We start from the raw sequence: 22775 nt of genomic DNA on the forward strand, positions 1-22775 counted from the left end.
GAGCAGATCACGCTGGTTGTACCAGGTGGCGTGGATTTCACTTGGCTTCGATGCCAACAAAAAGTAAACAACGAAGTCGGACAAATACACTTAGTATCGAGTTTTGTCTGAGACAGTTCACTCAAGGATGAGAAGGGATATAATGACCAAAGCTTTTTAGTAACCAGGTCTCACAGACCCTAAATATTATTTAATGTAGTAAATATATCCGAATGAAGCTCATGCTCGGATGTTAAACCCCATCAAGGTTCAGTTCTAGGATTAATCTACAAGTGGACCCGTGATAATCATTTACTTGTGTGCGTTACAAAGGCTTATTATACTTGAAGGAAACGGCAACGTTTATGTACGAATAACTTTCTTGACTTCGGATTAATAGATTACTAAAACCAACTAGTCTTGGGTTCCGAAATTCGCGCAGACCAGCAGGCTCAGAGTGCGCTGTTCACAACGCAATGACAACAACCGCATCGTATCGCAGCGACACAGCAGTTTTTACTGCTCGTCTTCGACCTTATCACCATTTTGTAAGGCCAGAAAAGTTTCTGATCTTACACTCCTAACCGGCTGCAGTAAAGCGTTTATCTCGTGTGTTAGCGAAGAAACATTGAATTAGCGGGGTGGATTTTGCAATATTTCTTTTGGCGTAGTTGATTGTTTGTCTATCTAAACAATCATTTGGACTGCACGTCCTGAGAATGGTATCCCATCCTCCAAGCTGCCTCCTTGATAACAACTTGTTTCCGGGAGTATCAACCTCCACATTAACCACTAACGCAGCCTCTGCTTTTCAGTCAGGCTCACTTCGTGGACCTCTACCCCCCTCGGAGCTTGCGACCGCCACGGCTAAGCGTCGCGTTTTCTTAGACGTAATTGAATGTGGACGTTTCTTATTGGTCCAAATAAGGCAATAAAGGGCGGAGTTCGCCACATGCAGGGGAGTATGCAAGCCATATTAGGGAGGAAGGTGTCCTGTAGAGGCGGGGTTTATAAAGCTTAACCGAAGATACACGTGTACTTAATACACTGGCATACCCTTTCAACCCTACAACCACGAATTAACTCCAGGTACGATCAGTTTGAAAGCGAACCATTAATGTGAAAACCGGGCGACTGTTTCTGAAAGGGATGTCTCGGGTTCAGAATAATCCGTAATCGGAAAGCGCCATTGCAATACACACGTTTTGTTGAACGTTTTCTGTGGGGAATGTGTATGTGCCCCCCGTTTGCAAGAGTTTAGTGCCACAGTTCAAAAACATACAGGTAGGTCAATTGGCTTCTGGGAAAACCGGCCCCTGTGTGAGTGTGTGCAGAGTGTACCCTTCTCTGGGTCAGTCGCTTGCTCAGAGAGGTTCCAGCTCCCCTGTGATCCGTAGCAGATGATATTTTTCCAACACACCTTACATGGGTACTAAAGGTACTACTCCGTCAGCTATAAAAGCTGCCACACAACAAAAATGTTTTACAACTCAGAATGTCATCTTTTTTATTCATTTTAATTGTGTAACAATATTTTGTAAGAAACAGCCTTTATGTTACAACCTCTAAGGACCAATACTTCTGAAGGCAACATTTAGAATAAAGGATTGACTGCAGTACTGAAATTTTCATTGCTATTCATTTTGATATTGAAAACAAATAAGCATTGCAGGCTATTTGTTTAATATTTTTGACAAAATAAATCTGTATAAAAATGCACACAGAGCAAAACAGCCTGTTTAGAATAATAACAAATCTTGAACAATAACACCGTCTTATTTACGTACTGATTAGGGCCATAAAGAATGCTGTTTTTTAAATGGCTATTTTTGAAATAGCTTCTCTCATTTGCTCCATTTCCTCAAAGTGATCCACAAATTTGGTCACACTGAATTCCTTAGGACAGAAACTTGCATTTAAATAACTGAAAACCATTCTCAGTCTAACCAGCATGTAAAGTCTAGCTAAATTTTATTAAATCAAAGTTTTGCATTGACTAAATCTCATGCTTTTCAGGCCCTCTGTATAACAATCAAAAACAAAATTAACTATTGTCGTTTAGCTTATGTAGCAAATATCTAAACAGAAATTCATACAATACATTCACCTGTCAATCTCCACTATAAAAAGTGGATCAAATAGATCAAAGAAAAAAAAAAAGATTTGTATGTACTTTTGTGCAAACAGTATTCAGTTCCCTAAAGGAGTTTTAAATAATTTCAAAAAGTTCTGTAGATTAACATTACAGAAAGTTACCTTTACAAACACCAACATAACATCTGTGGTTCATGTACAGACAGAACTTAAACCACAGGTCAGGCTTGGAGAACTACGAAAATAAATGAAAAGCTGATCAACTTAAATCTGTGACAAAGCACAAATAGCTATATATGAAATAAGATTTCAATGGGCTTAGCTCCATCACTTGGCTGAATAAAAAGAAAATGAGCATGCCTTATTCTCATTCTGGTGTACTTGAACCCATAAACAAAGCAACAGCAAATTCAGTGTTGCACGTCACATTTCTCTTTACCTCTCTATAGTTCTGCTCACTCAATAATCCGTCTCCCCATGATCGTTTCCCTGCAGTCTAGTCAGACAGTTCTGTATTATTCCACGGTATGTTTTGTACTATTTTGAACAGTTCCAGTCAAGGAATTCTCTTGCAGGCCTGTTTTTCCATTTGCATATTGAGCCTCTCTGTAATGATCAAGGTGTGGAAATGAAGCATGATAGTGCACCACTAGATATTAACCATCTACTGTACCTCATAAGTAACTTTTAAATTGTTGGGGTTGTTTATATTTGTCACCTTTAGGATACAGTTTCCTCAAAACACTGCTCTCTAGATACCTACAATTTTAAGAAGTATTTGGATTACTGAATCACTTCCCTGGCTGACCACCTGGGGAACAGAAGAACTGATTTTGTACTTTGCTTACCAAAAATGTTTCAGGATAGTCTTCCTCCCTGGGCTTATCACATAACTTGCAGAAGAGAAAAAGGAAATACATTTCAAATAAAGCTTTATTTCCAACGTGTGCCTCATTCGGGTGTACTAAACAAAAAGGCTTGCAGGTCTCATGCATCATTTGTTTTTCTATTTCCTCTGAACACCCCACACAAATCCCAGAAATTCTGACATTATCTCCAATTACTGAAATGTGCAGGAATAAGAACCAAACTATCAAGGGCTGATGGCCTGGACATCCAGGCGCTTAAAATCAGAAGCCAGTCATTACCTGGAAACAATAAATTCAAGTGTCAGTCAGTCAAAAATCTAGGAAGAATGCAAGCCCCATCGATGGCAGGCTGACTGTACATGCTGCTAAGCAAATGCACAGCAGGGGGAGCACGGCAGCGATTCCCTAGTAGTTTCTGAGCCAATACAGTTTGGTGTACTATTTGAACGGCTCCCAGCAGTCGCACCGAGAGGAGTGCTCAGCAAGACCTTGCAGAGAAAAAAAACAACAACTTTGAGGTGTGCTCTTTCTAGTGGCAAAGGAGATAATGTTTTGGCTTTTACACTTTCAAAAATTTTGAAAAGGGTGAAGTGACTGAAATACCTTGTGGAGCTACAGGAGCAACTCTACAGGAAATGGTGGGGCCTACAGCTTTGTGGAGAGCCTCTCACTCTTGGGCAATGCTGTGTCTGTCACTCGAAGATAAGAAGGTGAGAATGATCGCGACATGGACAGTTTTCAATTTCTGCTATTTTCCCCCGACCTCTCTGCTTATCTGCGAGAAGCCATCTTATATCAATTTAAGATGTTAGCTGTCTTCATTGCACTAATAAGGGATCTACTAGTCATACCAGTACAATGGCCATTTTTAAAAGTGGTCAAGACTTACTTTTTTCATTAGCAAATCAAACCTTAAAATGTTATTAATAAGAGCACAGTATTTTCGATAGTTAAAAAAAAGAAGCTTGATGTTGGATTCACTATTGCCAATGGTTAATTAAGAGCCACCAATAATTAAAATATTGTGCAAGCAAACATCCCTGAAAAAAGTATAACTTGGCCAGTCTTCATGACTATGCAGCACAATTCAAGACTCATTTAACAAGTTTCCTGGTTATAACACAAACACAAGTGCTTTTTCAACAGAGAACTTAACTCCTAATGGAGATCAAAGAAACATTAGGATAAAACTATAAAAATCAGAAGTTAGAAGAAGCTGGAGGAATTTAACAGCTGTCCCTTGAACACGAACTGAAAACGAATTTCTGGTCAGTGGAAATACTGATTTAAGAGGCAGCCACCTGTTCCCTGTCCTTTACAAGGCCCTTCAGTGCAAGGGGAGATTCGAGAACACAACACTTGCAGAATCAGGACTGGAAGCTGTAGCATAATGCTTGCAGAGCTTCCCTACAAGACACCCCCTTTCTCTCTTCTGAAATCAAAGAAATTCTGCTTTCCAGTCTCCGACTAGCAAAGAGTTCCTCAGTGATTAACAGTGAATCCTCCTTATGCCAGCCCCATACTGGCAACAGCAGAGCTGTCTGGCACACAGAGTGGAGTACTGTTGCAATGCTACACATACGGCCAAGCTTTCCTGAAAGCAGAGTCTTCCTGCTGTGTTCTCCATCCGCAGCCACGGGCCTCTGCATTGCCAAAAGCAAGGGATGTTTTCAAGGTCATAAGCCAAAGGATTCTGCAATACTCAGAAAATGAAACGTGTGCGTGATGTTTCACCCTCAGCAGCAGGAGGGGTTTTTTCTGCCCTCCCACCCCTTCACGTTTCCAGGGTGACGTTCACATAGCCGTGGCAGAATCCTGCAGCTGCCCTGGGTACCCGACTGATGGCCCGGGCTGGCAGGGCACCGGTCCCCCACCGCTGGAGCAGGCCGCCGTCACCGGGGAAACGGAGAGGCTGCGGAACAGGAAGTCCATGGAAGGGAGGAGGGGCTTGAGCAGGCTGACGGGGCAGAAGGCCGAACCCGTAGGGGTGAAGTTGACTTTGTTGCGGTCGGGACAGGAGAGCAGGAAGGCCTGGCCCAAGCACGGAGAGCTGGGAGACAGAGACTCCAGTTAGCGAGGCACACATCCTGAGAGTTATACATCACTTTGCACTTCCACAGTTGCCTCAAGTTTGTTTGCATTGCTCACATCCTGCCAAGTCCACCACACACTTTGTACTTGGAGCAGGGACATGTTGATCCCAACTCTTGCACACACGCTAGAGAAAGGACAGGGTTTTTAAAAAAGGTCTTTCTCCAACAGCTGTGCATGGAGGAGACAGTCATTGACGCAATTTTAACAATACTGTTTTCGATCATTTACTCACTGTCTTTCAACATAGTCTTTAATAATCATCACTTTTTGAGACTATGACTGAAAAGAGAAGGAACATGCAATGTTATTAACCCGAGCTGGATCGTATTTCAGAACATTGTATAAAATAAGAACATGAAACAGGCTTACAAATGGGACAATTTGGCCTGTCTTGCTTGTGTGGTAAATTTAGTAGCTCAGTGAATCTGAAATTTCATCTTGCTCTTTGGACCTGACTTTGAAACCTCTTCCAGAAACTCACCCCTCGTGGTGTAAAAATGTTTTCCTAAACTCCATTTTAAATGAACTCACTTTTAGTTTCTCTTCCACAATCATACTTTATTTCACTACTTAATCTGCACTAGCCCCTTTGGAATACTCAATATCCTTTGTTTTAGACAAATTTAGCCCCCCTTCACCCTGTCTGTATATAATAAATCCTACCATATATATATACACACACAATACCAACTCCAAGCCATTCATTCACTTATATTCCCCAGAACAATTAATGAACATCTGTAATGACGACGACAGAGAATAAAGAAGCGGTAAGATACTTAAAAGAAATGGTAAAACTAAAAAAAAAATAAAGGAATTAAAACACAATTTTGTGCCAGTAAAGCATATTTAGCTTTCCATGCCGTAAGGTGATCTTGGGCTGCAAAACTTCCTTCGCACAACAGAGGGCAGTAGTGAACTGCACCCAACACCACGCTCAGCAGAACAATACCTACCTATGCAAATAAACTGTTATTAGAAGCATTTACCATTGCAGCAGCCCCAAAACAGGTGGACCTCCTCTGCATGAACATTAAGCTCACCAGGTTTAAAAAGTCCCTCGCCTGCTTGCTGTTGAAATAGACTGAAAGTACTACTTTTGTGTCTGTCTCCCTATTTCTCATGCCACTTTGAAATCTATTTTAAAGAAACCATATTTCATAGTGTTCTTTTAGGTATTTAAATAGTACTATGGTAGTGAGCTGCATCGTATTTATGATGCATTTCCATTGCTCAACCGTATGATTACTGCAGTGTTGCACGCCCTGCACCATGGCTGTTTTAAGGCGGGTGTGAGGAGCCGGAATGGGGGCGTGCGAAGGCGGCCGGCCGGACTCACAGGGCCTCCTCGCAGGCACGGACGCGCTCACAGCCCTCCGGGGGCTCCCTCTGGAAGCTGTAGCTCTTGTTGGGCAGCGGGGAGGAGGAGAGCTGCAGTACAGGCGAGGGGCAGGAGGAAAGCGGCGTCCCGCAAGGCAGATCTGGGGACAGGACACAGACACTCAGAGGCAGTCCGGCCTCATGCATGGGGGGGTGCAGAGTGTGTGTCCTACACCAGGCTGAGAGAGCTGGACACTGGACATGCTTCTCTAATCCATCTGAGCAGCAGTCCCTCCAGCAGAAAGCCTTCATTTTCAGCAGCATTACTTCCGGTCCACATCAACGTGCTATGCATATTTTATTAACCTTGCAGAATTCTCTAATTAACAAAATGCATTTAGTATTTAGATCAGTGGTTCACAATCCTGGTCCTGGAGGCCCACACACCTGCTGGGTTTTGTTCCAGCCAAGCTCTCAGTTACTCAGTTAACAGGAACTGTTAGTCTGTTTTGAGCTCTTATCTATGTCTGACATTACCTTTGCATGCTTGAGCCTCAAAAGTAAAAATAAAATCCCAATTGCAAACAGTCCAAATCGGTCCAATTAAGGCATTGATTAGATATTGAAAATGGGCTGAAGTGAGAACCAGCAGGTGTTGGCCTCTGGGACCAGGATTGGGAACCTCTGATTTAGACAAGCCAAGTGCACTAGAGTATTTAGACAAAAACTTCCAACTGTAAAAATATTTAATATTTTGTAATCAAACAATTAATCTTTAGGAGATTATTGATCAGACAACGAATAAGATTTTTTAAAATAAGCGTGCATACCTTTTTGTGCAAAAATTTCCAAATAAACAGCAGTATGATGTTTTAAAGCATCACCTTTTGATAAAGTTGCTATGTCCTAAAACCGGCACCTCAAGAGTGAGGCACGTCTGGCCACTGGGCAAGTGCGACTGCTGTCCAGTTGAAATAAGTACAGATTAGACTTAACCTTTGCTCAAGTTCAGCTTTTCAGACAACCACTTGAAACCAGAGCCAAGAGGAAAAGATTCCGATGCAGGAAAAAAAAAAAATCAAACATGGTCTCGAGAGCGAAATCGGAAGGATTCACCAACAGACGTGCGCCTACCTGGGTCGGGACCGAGGTCAGGGCCCGCGTCTCCCAGCGGGCTGGAGGGGGAGGGGGGCAGCGAGAGCAGAGCGGGGTCCAGGGGCGCCGGGGAGGGGTCGCTCTGGGAGCTGCTGCTGCACCGCTGCGGGGGAACGGGAGCTCTGTGGCCATCTGGGACGTCCAGAACCTGGCAACAGGACAGTCCGTTAGCCCATCCCAGTGTCTGCACACGGCCATATCGAGAGACGGGAAAACCCCAGAGGAAAATTCATTTATTCTTTATAGTTGAAAACAATTTATCCATTTAACAGTTGTGCATACCTTCATAAATAAGGATCTCATCTGAGAGAGCGTGCAATCTTATTTTAGTACATTTAAAAAGAAGCCGTTCCATATTTTTCCAGATTATTATTGCGCTTCCTGTGCTGAGGAATTTTTCCCCTCATCGGTATTCAAATCGGTCACTCCCCTTCCAGCCGGAACTTTTGGCGATTCCCACAATGAAAAGAAATTGTCTGTGTGGCTGCACAGAGAATACTGCAGAAAACACATCAGGCTGCATAAAGGTCTCCAAAGTAACGATGATATGAAGAAATCAAATGGGATGAAATGAATAAAACTGACTTCCCTAAATCATCTACATACAATGTCATGTGCAGAAAGGATTAAGCTCATGGTGGAATTATGATAAAAGTGAATAAAGGTGAAATTCTCCTACTTTGCAATCTATGACGTAATCTGGTACATCACAAAAACACAGGAAGTAATTGTCCCATACTTGAAACTAACCCTCCCAAATCCAAGTTATTTTTCCCTGTGTCACACTACCCAGAAGAACTGGATTTATTATCACAACGCTCTCGGTATAGAGAAGTGTGGGAAATAAAGAGTGATGGATAACAGCTGATACTCTGGCAACTAATAGGAGTGGAAACGGATAAAAACTCTCACTGGGTTAATCTGGAGATCCTTCTATAAAACCAAATGCCAGGTGCTAGAAATATGCTATACCTAACCTTGAGCAAGCTTCCACAGACAGATTAATATTAGAAATACAGTGTATGCCTGCTCTGCTTCATCAGCACAATTTTTACAGGAGGCCACAGCTCAGGAAGGCCTGAAACATATGCAGCTAATAAGGCAATACAGTAGGTGGCAGATTGGTTTCCCAGAATAGTATGATTAGCAGCTAATTGATACAAAGACCTCAATCAGCTGTTTCAGGACATCAACTTCAACAACATGGCTGGGTAGCTTGTTCCATACTCTCACAGCCTTTTGTATGTAGAAATCCCCCTTGTTCTTGGTTTTAACTGCACATCCACATAGCTTTGAGTTGACTACTATACATCAATGACTTTGAGGGTTTTGAATAACTTTGGGTCCCATTGTAATCTTTTCTGTTAAAGACTAGAGTTCCTTCAAGCCTGTTAATGTAGGATACCCTTCTCCCTAAGACTCAGAATCTTTTGGGTTCTAGATCAGCAATATCTTTTCTAAATTGTGGAGACCAATTTTGTACAAAATGTAAATGAGGCCTTACTAATGTGTAATAATATCAACACAGCCTTTAATTCAAATACCATGCTTTTAACAATATAACCTAAAAGCACAGATTTCAAATCAGATTTCAAATCAAGGGATGTTGCAAGGCAACTCGACAGTATTTTTTTTTAATGCCAACTGAGTGGATGGAGCTTGGCGGACTGAAGACATCTTGCTTATTAGCTGCACCAGTCTCGGTCAGAGTTGGTACCGGAGCTCACCCTGGGGTGTTCCTCTGAGGGTTCGCGGACAAACACCCCCTCCAGCTCCAGGTTCAAGCCCTCCACGCTGTGACGCAGTCGTGGGGTCAATCTGGACAGGGGGGTCTGAGGGCTCAGGAGTGCCGACACCTGCGGAGGGAGACCACGTCAGTCCCACTGGACACCACAACCACCACGGCGGCTGACCCTGCCTGCACAGCGCAGACACCCTCGACAGACACGCGGCGGACTGAGCACGTTCAGGCGTCGCCAGTGAAGGGGTTAAATAAAGGCTTACACCGAGTCCTTGGGTATGTCACAGGTCTGCCTCATCATGAGCTGGCACGGACAGCCACGAGGAATTTAAAAGCCATTAAATTCTTCTTCAACAGAACAACCTGCTGCTCATAAAACAGATCACATTGCTGTGCAATGGGAATGCAATGTCCACTTCCACGTTCCACAAAAATTGCCAGCACCCAGCTTATTTCTTCCCTCCCCCCCACTTTAACATATGCAATTACTGATGTTCCTTAATCGGATTTTTAAAATGTTGAGTCAAAATGTCTTCCAAGACAGGTTTTTTTTTAAAAAAAGTGTACGATTAAGGGATGCAGTCTATTATAGTCTATTCTGGCCATATATTACGCTAAATGTAGTGAATATCAATAATGTAGAAAATGCAGAGAATAGTTACACGAGGAACGATTCGGTTTGAGTTAAAAAGAGCTCTAGGTCAAGTGCCAAGTTACTCAAAACCATCAGTGAAGCCAGCTAACCAAAAACTGGCAAAGCATTTTGTGTGGGATTAAAAACAAGTCTGCTAGCTATTCTCTGCTGCTTTATCAGACAAATAAGAAAAGACGTTCTAGGAATAAAGAGCTTGAAAAAAAGTAGTCCTGCGTTGCACAAAGTAAGGCCCAGTTAGACCAATAGTCCCAGGCAGCTAATTCTGTACTGGCCTGAACTGTGACACACAGAGTTCTATAACCTTCTCTGGCCAGAGAGCCCAGATCGCACCCCTATTGAAAACCAGTGGAGCATGCAGGTCAATTCCTATTACCCTCACAGGCTCCACTGACGGCGATCCTGCTCAGAGGATCATTTCTCATGGAAAACAGGCCACATCCTGTTCAACTTGTTAATTTCCCGCTTGCAGTGGAATGTTAATATTTTGGCCAGAAATTGTATTTATACATGCACAGCAACACTCCAGAGATACAAACATCACAGGCAAGTGGGCTGTTCATAACTTTTCATTGCCCGTTTTCTAATTTTGCATGCAGAGAAAAACTACTTTATAACTTACGACCCCGGATCCTACTTCAACCAATCAGTTTCTGATTCTGAAACACATACAAACTATAACTTTTCTACAACTTGTTTTTAATAATGGTACACAAATGAACTAGCACTGCTACAGACTACTATTGTATACAGTTATGTATTCAATCAACTGGTAAGTAAAGCACTTGTAGGGTCTACCTAATTTTTCCATTATCCACTTCATATCAAGTAAGCTACTGCATCATGATTTAAAACATAAAACCTATATCATCTGGTACAATAAACAAATTTATAGAGGGCTCCTTGCTTCAGAAAAATTACATATTTCAATTGGGAAACTACACCCATCCCCCAAATGAGATCACCGCTCATGAAAGAGCTAATCGGGGCTGCAGGAGGAACAGCAGGAACCCAACTGGCATCAAATCACAAAGGATATGGTCATGGCAGCAATAAAACAGGATCTTGTAAAGGGAGCAGCTTGTATCTGTACTTTCCTGTTTCTCCTTTTACGAATCAGTTCGTATCCTGCGAATTCACTGCTTGGGCACGGCTGACCACGGCCTTCTGCCACCAAGCTGACTGCACAAAACCTCAGAAAGGCTGCCCAGGGCTCAGCTGCAGTAGGGAGCCCAGGCCACAAGCCCAAAGGGTCTCCTCTCTGCAGCTTTGACATTACTGCTTCACGCTCCATCTAATGGACCATTCAGGAGCACTATAAGACTTTCAGAAAATGATTACAATGACGTAGATAGAAACTTCAGGGATCCTTTTGTCAACATGCCAGAAGACAAAAACTACACTGTATATAAATGACTGCTGGTGTAAAGCAGAGAGATGATATTTCATAACAATGTATAATACAATTTTAGCTCCAGGACAATTAGATATTAAAAGAAAAGTTGTTTTTTTTCGCATGCTACAAACACAGCCTGCTTGATGTGTTTAAATAACAATCACAAATAATAAGAAACAAATACAAGTTTTGGAAACAGAAAAAACAAAATCTTCATCTTAATGCAATTAGCCCTTTAAGGCATTTACTGGACAATATGTGTCACTGGACCAGGGCAGCACAGTGGTGTGTTGGTTAGCTTTGCTTCCACACAGAGCTGGGGCACTGGGTTCAATTCCAGGCGTGCGTTTTTTGCCAGGTGCTCCAGTGTCCTCCCACAGTCCAAAGACGTACAGGTAGGTAAGCTGGCTTCTGGAAAAATTAGCCCTGGTGCAAGTGTGTGCGCGTCTGTGTGCCTTTGCATCCCTCGTATCCTGCCTTGCACCCGATGTTTGCCAGGACAGGCTCTGGCTCCCCAACAATCCTGAACTGGATGAAGCGCTAGAAAATTGCTGGATGGTCACAGGACTTAAGGAAAACATTTTGGGGAGCTGCTACTGAGCAGCACAATCTGCGTATCAGTACTTGGGGACATAAGGAGCAGAAGCAGTGGGCGTGACAACACTGGTGACCTCATGGGGCCCTCGCCCCTGCGCCCTGCGTGGCGGGACCTACCTGTGTGGGAACGCAGGGCAGAAGGGGCTGGTGCTCTCTCTCCCGGCCGCTGCGCGGGCTGTGCCTCGTCCTCTGCTGCAGGTGCTGCTTCAGCTTGGCAATCTGTGAGCGGGTGGACAGGAGGAAGCGTGAACGCCCAAAACAACACCTGGCACATCAGGCCCGCTGCTGGTTTTAAAACGCCACTTGCAGCGCTGCAAATTCAGACATTCTGTTTCAGTGTCATGAGGAAGGATTTCTTCCATCAGAAAACTCTCATCTACAGTGAGTTGCACTCCAGCACTGGCTTGTCTCTAGTAAGGACTCAAAGTGTTTCGAGGGGTCCATCAGAAGACTTTCAATACACAAAAGATCTTTTGATGGGGGGGAAAAAGAAAATATGCATTTCAAATGAATATTTTTAAATACAGGCTTTTTACTCTTTCACAGTTCTTGTTTGTCGGACTGCCTCTCTGTGCTGCTCGTACATAAAGAGTACAATTGGAAACCAAGGGCCAAGTGAAAGCTATTCCTCACTACTAAAGGCAAAGAAATGTTGGGTAAAGCCCAAAATTGAAAAAAGAAATTGAAGTCAAAAGAACTATATTAAAAGATACTTCTAACTCTAGAATATGCAGAATTTCATCTTTGTGTTGGAACTAGAAGAACTACAGATCATGGACAATAACGAGAAATAACTTCAAAATAAAAATGAAACTCGGACAAAATCCTGTATTCTCAGAAACTGCTTTCAACAGCTCTCTTTTCACATTCTCAGAATAGCACTTCACCACAGTACCTCTTCAGCAAAATGATAACCTTTACCAATAGGTTGATGTTTTAAAGATCTGCACACATTTAGAGCCTATTATTATAAAGAGGGATTTTGAAAGTCTTCGTTAACTAATTAAAATGCATCATATGCTGTACAAGTATTATGCACCATCTAATATGGAAAAAACATGAGAAAAAAATATCTTGCCTTCTGTCCCATTAACACTTCCACCAGGAGATAGTTTTCTCAGCAGGTACTTGCTTTCTCCAGGTAACTGAACCCTGAAACCTCAGTACAGGTGTGTCCCAGCACTCACCTCTCTCAGGTGCTCTGCGCTGCCCCAGGAGGCAGATCGCTTGTGGACCCCACTGCTCCTTCTCCCGGGAAGATCCTCCGACCAAGAGCTGGGGGTCTGGGAGAGGAAAGGAGGAGGTGAAGTCGTCCGTTTTAATGGACTTTGTTAAACGAGAGAAGAAACTGCAGAAAACAATTAAAACAGGGCAGGTCTGACCCCACAAACAAAAGTCTAGGTGACGATTCATTGAAGAACAGACATGGGGAGGCGATCAATGCCTATAAGACACTGAGGAGTGGGGGGACAAAAGGATGTGGTTATAGATTCACCAGGGCTGACCAGGAGTGGAAGGAAAAGGGATTTGAAAGGAAGACATTCTTTGCTGTGCCTGGCTATACAAAGAACAAGTCAAGGCATGGACACAGATTCACCAAGAACATTCAAGAATGGGCTTCACTAGCTTCCCAAATTAATAAGCTTTATTAATTAAAGCAAATTAAATTTGATCTAATTAAAGAAACTGGCCAGGTAAGAAGGCCTTGCAGTTTCTTCCTGTACATCGCTTTCCTTAAACTGCTAGTTTTAAAGGCTGAAATGAAACAAAGCCTCTTTATTGCATTTTTAAATATGTTCAGCATAAACATTTGATCCGGTCAGCGAGATAGGAGCTGCTGGCTTTGTTTAAAGACCTTGCCCTAAAGAAAGACGTACCGGGAGCACACCTTAAGATGCGAGAACTGGCTCCGTTTCTAGACTACTGCCGAAATCATATCTATTTACAGCCGAGAGGTGACACTTTAAACCCGCCCGCATCCTGTCCCGGGTCCCGGCGCAGTACCGAACCGCAGCTCCGTGCAGAGCTAGAACCTCCGTACTCAGGCAGCACACCATAGCGCCTGGACTGAGCCTGCCTGCTCTTTGCACAGCAAAAATACTGTTAACACTTGAAGCAATGCTGTAGACCTGCGAGATAAGCTCTTCCAACTCACCGACACCCACAGGCCTTTTAAAAGACAAGCACCAATGTCAAAAGGATGTGGCAAGTGTCTGTCATCTAAAAACAGATGAGAGGCTGGGTGCAGTTCGCATGTTTGCTGACATTACGCTCTTTCACATGTCTGTGGGTTTCAAAAGCTCATGTCAGTTCATATTTATCATTCCCCACGATGGTTAAACTCACTGTTAACCCCAAACCGCTCTACTTTTCAACCGCCATCCAAAACATTTTACTTCCACTGACAGAGAGAAATTTGGGAAATATGGGAAGTCAACTTTCCGCATTTACTGTAATCCTCTTTTGGGCATGTTTTGGATCAAGGAAGCTCTTGCTTTTAAGGGAAACCCAGATGGAAACTAATTCAGTAGGTCTCCGATCTATGACCAGAAAATAGGTAATTGAATCATTTAGACCTATCCTTTATCTGACCTTCTCTTCAACAGCAAGACTCTTCAAAGTTAATACTTGACATTTCGATACAGACACTATATAAGCTATAAGCTGCTTATTATGTTTAAGAGCTTGATAGAAAGAAGTGGGTTTTGATGTCTCCGACATACGAGTTCAACATCAGAGCAAGGTGTAGACGATACACAGCTATGCCTCCATACACCACGTCTCTGAAACATCAGCGGTAGATCTGCCTAATGCAAACTGTCCAAGACCAGACCAGACTTGCAGGCGCTAGCTGGGAGATGCATCTGAAATTAAGAATGTTCAGCTGCAGCGCTCGTGGGAATCCCACAGTTCAAGACGCAGCCTCGACAAGACAACGGTCTTCCTGCCAGCGAGGCGTTGCCGCCGTGCGAGAAAGGCTTTGGCGGTTAGCTCTGGAGGCAACAGAGCCTGAAGCGTGAAGTGTTCTCGGCAGCATGTGGGCCAGCGCTAGAACAATGCATTGCGGGTGCACACACACACACACACATCTTGCAAATCAGACTGCTCTTTTGTGGACAAAAACCTCCCCAACGCTACATGTGAAACTACGGGCAAGATCAAGAGCAGGCCCCAGCTTCAAGTGGTTAAATATTACTGCATTCGCAAGCTACGCATCTGCTACTTGCACCCTGAACTTAAGAGCAGCCGCCAAACTTTGCATAACTGGGATTGGTTTTAGTTTTTATTCCTGAAGTACAGTACAGCCGCCAGGCTGTAAAACCCAGAGCTTGCGGTCATCCGAAGGCGAGAGGGTCGAAGGAAGGACCCCCAGACTCTCCGGGAGATCCCCAGAAACTAAAGGAAACGCTTCACCAAGCAACAAGTGAAAATATTATTCACAAAGGGGATCAGCTCTCGCAGAGGAGATAGCAGATCAGTTGATCTGCAGATGTTTTAATACATCATAAGAAAGAGCAGAATTAAACTATTGATTTAAATGCGATTTCAACCTTAAAACTGGGGTCCTTATTAAGACAACTTTTTAAAGTTAAAGGAGAACAACTGTGATCTTGGAAATTCTGTCAGATAATCAAACCAAATACGCTTCATAGACCCCATTTCACATGTTTTTAAAACCTAAGCATTCAAGTTATGATGTACAACCTAGATGTTCATTTCTATGCAAAGTACCTTAATAAATACAGCAAAGAATATTATTAACAGACAACTCTCAGTTCTTGTCCGATGCACGGACAAATGCACTGTGGACACATTACAGTAAAGATGTCACTTTTTATACTCATACTGTACCTGTACATTACAGGATAGAGGGGGATGACAAACTGAATCAAGTTAAGATGGAGAAATGTGGGAGGTTAACACGAATTTATTAAACCCTTTCATCACCATGATTTTTGTGAACTGGTTCACACTGAAACAGGAAAAAAGAAAGGTTATGTCTTAATGTACATAAATAAAGGGGGTAATTTATAGATATCCCTGCTAAAAACAATCCACACGTTAAGGAAAATTACCAAAATTACAATGACTAAAGAACCACACTTTGCATAAACTGCAGTAAGGATAATCTAGGACCAGTTTCATCCATGAACTAGTTAAACACAAAGGTATGTGGCAAAAACACTCCCAATGCATATATTGGCAAATATTGAGCACTGCCTTAACCCTGCAAGCGTGTAGACAAATTAAACTTAAGCAATACAACTGCAATGCCCATGTGCCAGTGCAATAAGCTTCCAGCTTCATCATTTTTTGCTAAATTCTCACATTTATCAAACTTGTTTTCAATAATATCACATTGTTTTTTTTTACTAGTTACCAGTAGTTTATTAATTACTTACTAAAGATCAGTATTAAGTACATTAACCTTAAAACTTTACCATTGGAGAAATCAGACCCAAACCAGCCATATTTTTAAAATCTGAGTTCACTGCCCAGAGGCCAGTGTGTAAGCCTCTTCTGCATCACGGGAACATTTGTCTAATAACTCCCCCTGGAGTAAAGTCGCATTTAATTTAATTTTTGTACAAGTTGCTTATTTTCCCTCACATGGCAAAACAACCTAAAATCTGCTGTTGATGAACATCTCATGTGCTCTGCTGTTAACACATTTAACTATGGTGCACCTGTTACTGCTCTTACACATTTTCTTCCCACAGGACCCAGCCTTTTATTTTACAACGTGAAGTCCATCGCCTTCTGTTTACAAAACACATGCTCTTACTGTGTGTATTCAGTACAGTGGCTCCTGGCCTCCTTCCCCCAAATAAACTTGCAAGGTGTTTTTTATTATTATTATTATTATTATTATTGCCCACATCCACGAGCGAGTGACATAGCAATAACGGCCCATGCTGTCACAAGAAACCCACAAAACCAAAGCATGTTTTATTATTTAGTCGCTCTGCTGAACGGGGTCGAATGAGCTACTCTTCCATGGCTTCAGACAAACCCCACGCTATTGTTTAATTTAGTGGGGGGTGGGGGTGTGACCACAGAACAGTAGCCAGTTTGTAGCAACATTCTTGCACCTCTTTTCTTCTCGATCCATTTATTTTCTAACGACTTCATCAAATTCAGGGATCCAGGGGAGGTGAAGCCTATCACTGAAAGTAACGGGCACAAGGCAGGGTGAACCCTGGACAGCATGCCAGCCCTTCAGAAGGCACAGACACAAACACCTACTACTAAACCTTGGACTGTGGGACGAAACCCATGCAAACATGGGGAGACAGAACCGAAGGTCAGGAATTGAACCCAGTGTCCCAGCGCCGAGAGGCAGCAACACTAGCCACTGTGCCTCCATGCCACTTTAAATAACTGTCCAGTCAGCTCTGCCACTATGATCTTGCATTCGGATGAACCAAACTGCACAATAAACAGGACACCTAACTGCCTCAGGTATACCAGGGCATCAGGAATATGTGGACATCTTACCTGAGTGGCCTTGTCATTCATGCAGTACATCCCAATGCCATCCTGGTCCTTTGGCCAGTGCCCCTGCAGATATGGTCCTATGATGGTGTCCAGGGACAGGGTGCGTCTGATGCTGGGTTTCGGAGGACGGGATTTAGTCTTCTCAGCTAAAGGACAGTGCACAGTGCCATTAAAGACAAATATGGTCTATCTTAATCCCCCACTCAGTTACAGAATAAGGAGGCCAAGCCCACGTTATCTTCAACACCAGCAGCTCAAGAACCAGCTGATACCACAGGCAAGTTCCTGATATTTCTCTTCTGCTCTTGGTTAAGCACATTTAATTGATCGCTTGCTACACTTCCTATGAAGAGAATTTCTGCATGACTCGCCATTTTCATTTGAAGTAATTTTGCAGAAAAGTATCTGGGTTACAAAACAACTGAGATGCAAGCTCTTTTTCTGCCACCTAGAAACACCGTCCTTCAAAACGGAGTGAAAATAACAGACTTTCTCCCGATCGCTTGCCTTGAATAAAGGAGGTTTAAAAAAAAGAGACATGAAAATTAATGTGATTTAAAACCAGAGATCTGTAGCTCTTGGATTTTCTGCTCAACAGCATAATTATGCTACAGTCAACTTGATACATGATAAATATAAACCAACGAAGGTACAGGCTGCATCACCAGCTATGCACAAAACAAACTACAATGTCTCCTAAATAAATAGTGTCACGGTAAACCCCTAAGCAAACTTTTGCCATGCATACAGCCTTGAAGAGGTGGCAGAAGGTGAAATTTTCAGGGTGAATCATCATGAAGTTACCCTGATGGGGCTTTTTATAGACCAATGCTTTCAGGTGAATTATATAACTTCATTTCAAGAAGAATTAAAAATATAAGATGGTTCAGAGAGTATGTGAATCTGGTGGATTCTTCTGAATTTTCTAGCTGATGTACACGGCCTGATCAATTACTTGTTCTGACGGAACAGCACTTACATCGTACATTGACTACTGGTGAGGAGTCCTCAAGTTTAAGTCAGAATGAGACACAAACTTTGGAGCAGTAAAGTGGTCATAAGAAATTCTTTGATTATGTAAGACATTCTGTCAATTGGTTAATATTCTAAACATCTCATACCTCAACATTGCCCAGGACTTTCTGAAAGACAATTTGGTTAGACTGCAAAACCACTGCTGTGTTATTTTTAAAGCTCATGCATCACTGGAGCAAAGACTTTAAGACCTTCATCTGTTGTTCAGTTCAGTTCTTGTCTGTAGTCAAAACCCAGCATCTACATGATTACATCTAGATACAATGCAACTTTCAAGTTCATTTATTCAAAATATTTACAATTAAAAAAAAAATTGCAGAACAAAGACCACTATAACAATCCTAGCATCTGCTCTTTCTTTGTACATACAACACTGTTTTATTGGAACAAAATTCAAAGCAGCAACCCCACCCAGTTCATTATTTGTCCCAAAAACAAACAAAAAGGTTTTCATTTCTGGAGAGAATCCTTTTAACCCCTTTATTAACAAAACAAGTCAACCAATCAAAAACCTAACAAACTGCACTGACAGCTCCAAGATAAGTCAGCCCTTCCAGTTACTGCAATTTGTTTTTCAGCCTGCTGTCACTGAGAAACGTCGTCTGGTGTGCGTCAGTAGGAATAGCAAACGAAATAGGGCCTTTTCGCTGCACATTGTCAAACAGCAAGATGTAATGAAACGGTCACACACGGATCACATACTGTGTCACTCAAGAGCACAAACCAGAACACTGGGCATAACTTGAATTCCACCCTGCATTCTATATATAGGGGGGCATCTCGTGTTATTAATCTCCAACAGGTGTGAGTATTCCAGATGAGGGGGGTCATTAGTGTGACGCAACACAGCCCCATCTCCCAGCTGAAGTTGCTGGCGATCAGTGCAAGCAGCTAAGGTTACCGGGGCTGGGAGGGGTAAAGGACCGGGAAGAGATGCCGAGGATCCGTTTCACGGTCAGCTTAAGGGCCAGGAATGCTCTACGTATGGGAATGAGGGACAAGCTCAACTAAATAGAACGGGGGGGGGGGACACATCTTCTGGAAGAGACACTGGTCCCTGGGGAGGATCAATCCAGCAGAGCAGGGTTTCTAGGTTATCACTCAGGTGATTTGGTAAATTACTTGATTCAGAGATCCAGAGGTCTCTTAACGGAACAGAATGCTTACATGATGCAGCAGCTGCTCACAGCATTGTAAACCTCAGTCAACTGCAAGTCAAACTTTCAGTGTTGGTGCAATCTGCTCGAATGCCTCAGCACTCTCCCCCTACTGCAAAAGGGCACCTCCATATGGCTTTGCGCTCCTATCTCCATCGTAACCTTACTACAGAGGTCCGCTTCCACGGGACTCTTAATTTGTGATGACAGTTATCCCAAGGATGTGAACTTGAAATACAGCACCAATTCCCTTGTAAAGAATTAATCAAAAGACACTTCACAGACCCACCCACAAGGTTTAAAGGATACTGGCATCTACAATGTGCATATTTGCGCAGCAGACATGCACATCCAGTGGCAGTAGGACTGGCCAAAGCACATCCTGAAGCCTGAACTGGTCAGATCTCAGACACTGAGCCAGAACGGACCAGAATGGGGGACCTCCAGGGAAAAGCAGGCAGCTGCTTTATGTGGCGGTTTAAGGACCAGTAAGTGGTGCTCTTTCCTCTGGACCTGAATCTGCAAACCAGAGCCCCAGGATGATGGATTGGGACATTGGAAAAGGGGCCGCCCTTCAGGTAAGTTGTAAAACTGAGCTAGTGACTATGGACTCTAAAGAGCATATGGCATCTTTCAAAAGCATGGCTGTTTTATGCCACCCGCCTGGATGCTGCACATCAGTGGTGAATGATGTGACTCCCCTCCTGTACAAGGCATACTATATATAAAGTGCTTTAAGATGAAATGTTATAATAAATTATTTGAATCTACATCTTTGTGAAGCCATTTTAAAACTGACCACAGCAGTCACAGGCATTTGGAAACGTAGCTGTTCTAGAGAAACACAGATTAAAAAGCATTAAATACCTTATTGAAAGACAAAATACAGGTCAACAGTGACTCCAATGGACACTAGCTGCGTTTTGCATAAACAGCACAGATTTAAAGCTTATTCTAAAGAGACAACAAAGTTTTACTATGCAAATAGGACTAGTGGAACTATTTTCACTGCCTCCACCCTCCGGCCCCTGGCGTCTCCCCTTCAGGAAGGTTGACCCAGGAGCCTCCGTGTGTTTGCTGTCCAGGAGATGCCTGGGCTGAACTCAGGTCTAGATCCTGAAAACCTGCGGCATCTCAAATATTCAGCTCCCACCAGACAACATGTTGAACCCCTGGGGGGCCCTGGAGCGCCACTCCAGCCCGCACGATTCCTTTCGTCTTTTCCCTCCTGGTACAATAAAGAAATACGGGTTTGGCAAGTGCGGGGAGCGACACGTCTGCCAACTGAAAGAGCCAGTTGTCTCTTGACGAACACCGGGACCTCTGTGACCTCCCGGGATGTATTATTCATGGCTGCCGTCGTGCATGCCAGGGAACGCGGTTTTTAATCCCGGGCTGTATCCCCTCCACCCCAAAGAAAATAAACACGCATGCAACAGCACAAACACCCCAGAGTCCCGGCCGGCCTCGGCCCGTGTTCCTGCAGCTCATTTACCTGACTGGGCTCCTCGGGGCTGCGACTTGCTGTGGAGCTGGAAGGGCACGGTGGCTCTGAGGGGCTGCAGCCCCACAGCGCCCCCCCGGACCACCCCCACCCCGCTCCTGCAGGACATGGCGACCGGCCGCCCCCCCCACCACGGGTACCTTAAAAAACCAAAACAAAAGGGGGAAAAAAAAAGCGAAAGAAAGCGTGTACTTTCGGCCACTCGAAAACAAAAGCGTGAAGTCTCCGGAGCACCCCCCTCCGCCGGGAGAGAGAGGTGTAGAGGAGAGGGTGGTGGGGGGTGGTTCAGTACAGAACACAAAACAAAAATAAAGTTCAACTTTCGCCAACTTCAGCTCCAGCGACGATGAGCTCCCGGGCTTGCCGGCAGTGCAAGATCCACCGGGAAAGTAGTTTCTTCCGTGACGGGCGGGACCTTGCGGGAGAGCGACTCCCGGCCGCGGCTCAGTTTACACTCTCCTCCATCCGCTGCTCGCCGTCAGGTGCGGGACCCGCCGCCCTCCTCGCTGCCAGAGGGCCGTGTTCAGGACCGCCCGGGCTCGGTCCCGGTTCTCCCGGCTGTGGGGTGGGGGGGGGAGACTTGTTCCTCCAGCGGGCTCGGTTCGGTTCCCCTCCCGGCGACGCTCGCAAGTTTCTCAAAAAAAGTGACAACAGCCCCACGCTCGCGTTCTCGTTTAATCGCGGGGGGCGGGGCCCCGACATCTCCTGGGCCCCCATTGGGCGAAGGAAATTACTACTTCCACGTTATTGGTTGAAGGGGCGTCGATCTGCAAAAGGGGCGAGCCCCAGGAGGCCCCCACGACCCCACCCCCCTGGTTAATATTAATGAGCGTTTCCCTGCTCACTGGGTGCACTGGGTGCCACTCTAAGTAAAGCGCAGGTTACAACCCCCCTTTTAAGGCCGGATGTTTTATGCTCCTTTCAAAAACAACCCCACTAATTAAATATAAAATCAATCTGGAGTCCGTTTTTTAACAAAAACAGCGTTTCTATTGCCTCTTAACATAAGGCAATTTACTATACAGTTATCGACAGTTCAACCCCGGTGATCAGTTTACTGTACCTTTTCTCTGAGCTCTGAGGACAACGTGACAATCTCACAGTACCCCAGAATTCCCCAAACCATCTCTCAAGCGTATTGTTGAAGACTTACTCAACAAGGCGCAGAGCAGCTGCCAGTCAGTTCATACCTGGGACTTCACAGCTACATCCTTCTTACTTACTGTTCAGTCTTCATGTTTTTATTTATTTATTTTTTAACGTTTTCCAGTCTGGGCAGCAATGTGGCACAGTGGTTAACATTGCTGCCACGCTGTGCTGGGGCCCTGGGTTCAATTCTGCTTCTGGGGTGCTGTCTGTGAGGAGCTTGTATGTTCTCCCTGTGTTACAATGGGGTTCCTCTGGGTGCTCTGGTTTTCTCCCACAGTGTAAAGACCTACGGGTAAGTGAACTGGTCTCAGGGAACACCGGCCCTGGTACGAGTGTGATTGTGTTTGTGCCTTGTGTGTGCCCTGCAATGGGCTGGCGGGCTTTCCTCATCTCACCAGAACCAGCCTGCCCCTGAGCTCCCTGCCCGGTTCTCTAGAGGAAATATTTCACAACTACTCTACACACATGCTTCCCCAGTAAATTGGTGATGTGCTTGGACAGCTAACACCTGTTCCAGAGGGACTCCAAAGCCCC

General features: G+C 44.1%; 1 protein-coding gene across 1 annotated transcript; it reads right to left on the reverse strand.

The window, feature by feature from the left end:
* Window positions 1–1469: 1469 nt before the first annotated feature.
* Window positions 1470–21763, reverse strand: fam117aa (family with sequence similarity 117 member Aa). The gene is made up of 8 exons (XM_069185666.1): window positions 21084–21763; window positions 17397–17542; window positions 13085–13180; window positions 12015–12116; window positions 9239–9367; window positions 7491–7659; window positions 6376–6517; window positions 1470–4992 (listed from the first exon to the last, which is right to left on the reverse strand). Exons 1-8 carry the CDS (start codon window positions 21199–21201, stop codon window positions 4737–4739), a joined length of 1158 nt encoding a protein of 385 aa, XP_069041767.1. The 5' UTR covers window positions 21202–21763; the 3' UTR covers window positions 1470–4736.
* Between the last annotated feature and the right edge of the window lie 1012 nt (window positions 21764–22775).

The sequence above is a fragment of the Lepisosteus oculatus genome, chromosome 28, assembly GCF_040954835.1.
Source record: "Lepisosteus oculatus isolate fLepOcu1 chromosome 28, fLepOcu1.hap2, whole genome shotgun sequence".
Classification (NCBI taxonomy): domain Eukaryota; kingdom Metazoa; phylum Chordata; class Actinopteri; order Semionotiformes; family Lepisosteidae; genus Lepisosteus; species Lepisosteus oculatus.

Coding starts and splice junctions, on each gene's coding strand:
- fam117aa (XM_069185666.1), bottom strand. CDS start 21,201: ATGTCCTGCAGGAGCGGGGTGGGGGTGGTCCGGGGGGGCGCTGTGGGG. Junction 13,181..17,396: donor TGAATGACAAGGCCACTCAG/GTAAGATGTCCA, acceptor TTCCTCTCCCAG/ACCCCCAGCTCTTGGTCGGA. Junction 6,518..7,490: donor TGACCTCGGTCCCGACCCAG/GTAGGCGCACGT, acceptor TCCTGTCCCCAG/ATCTGCCTTGCGGGACGCCG.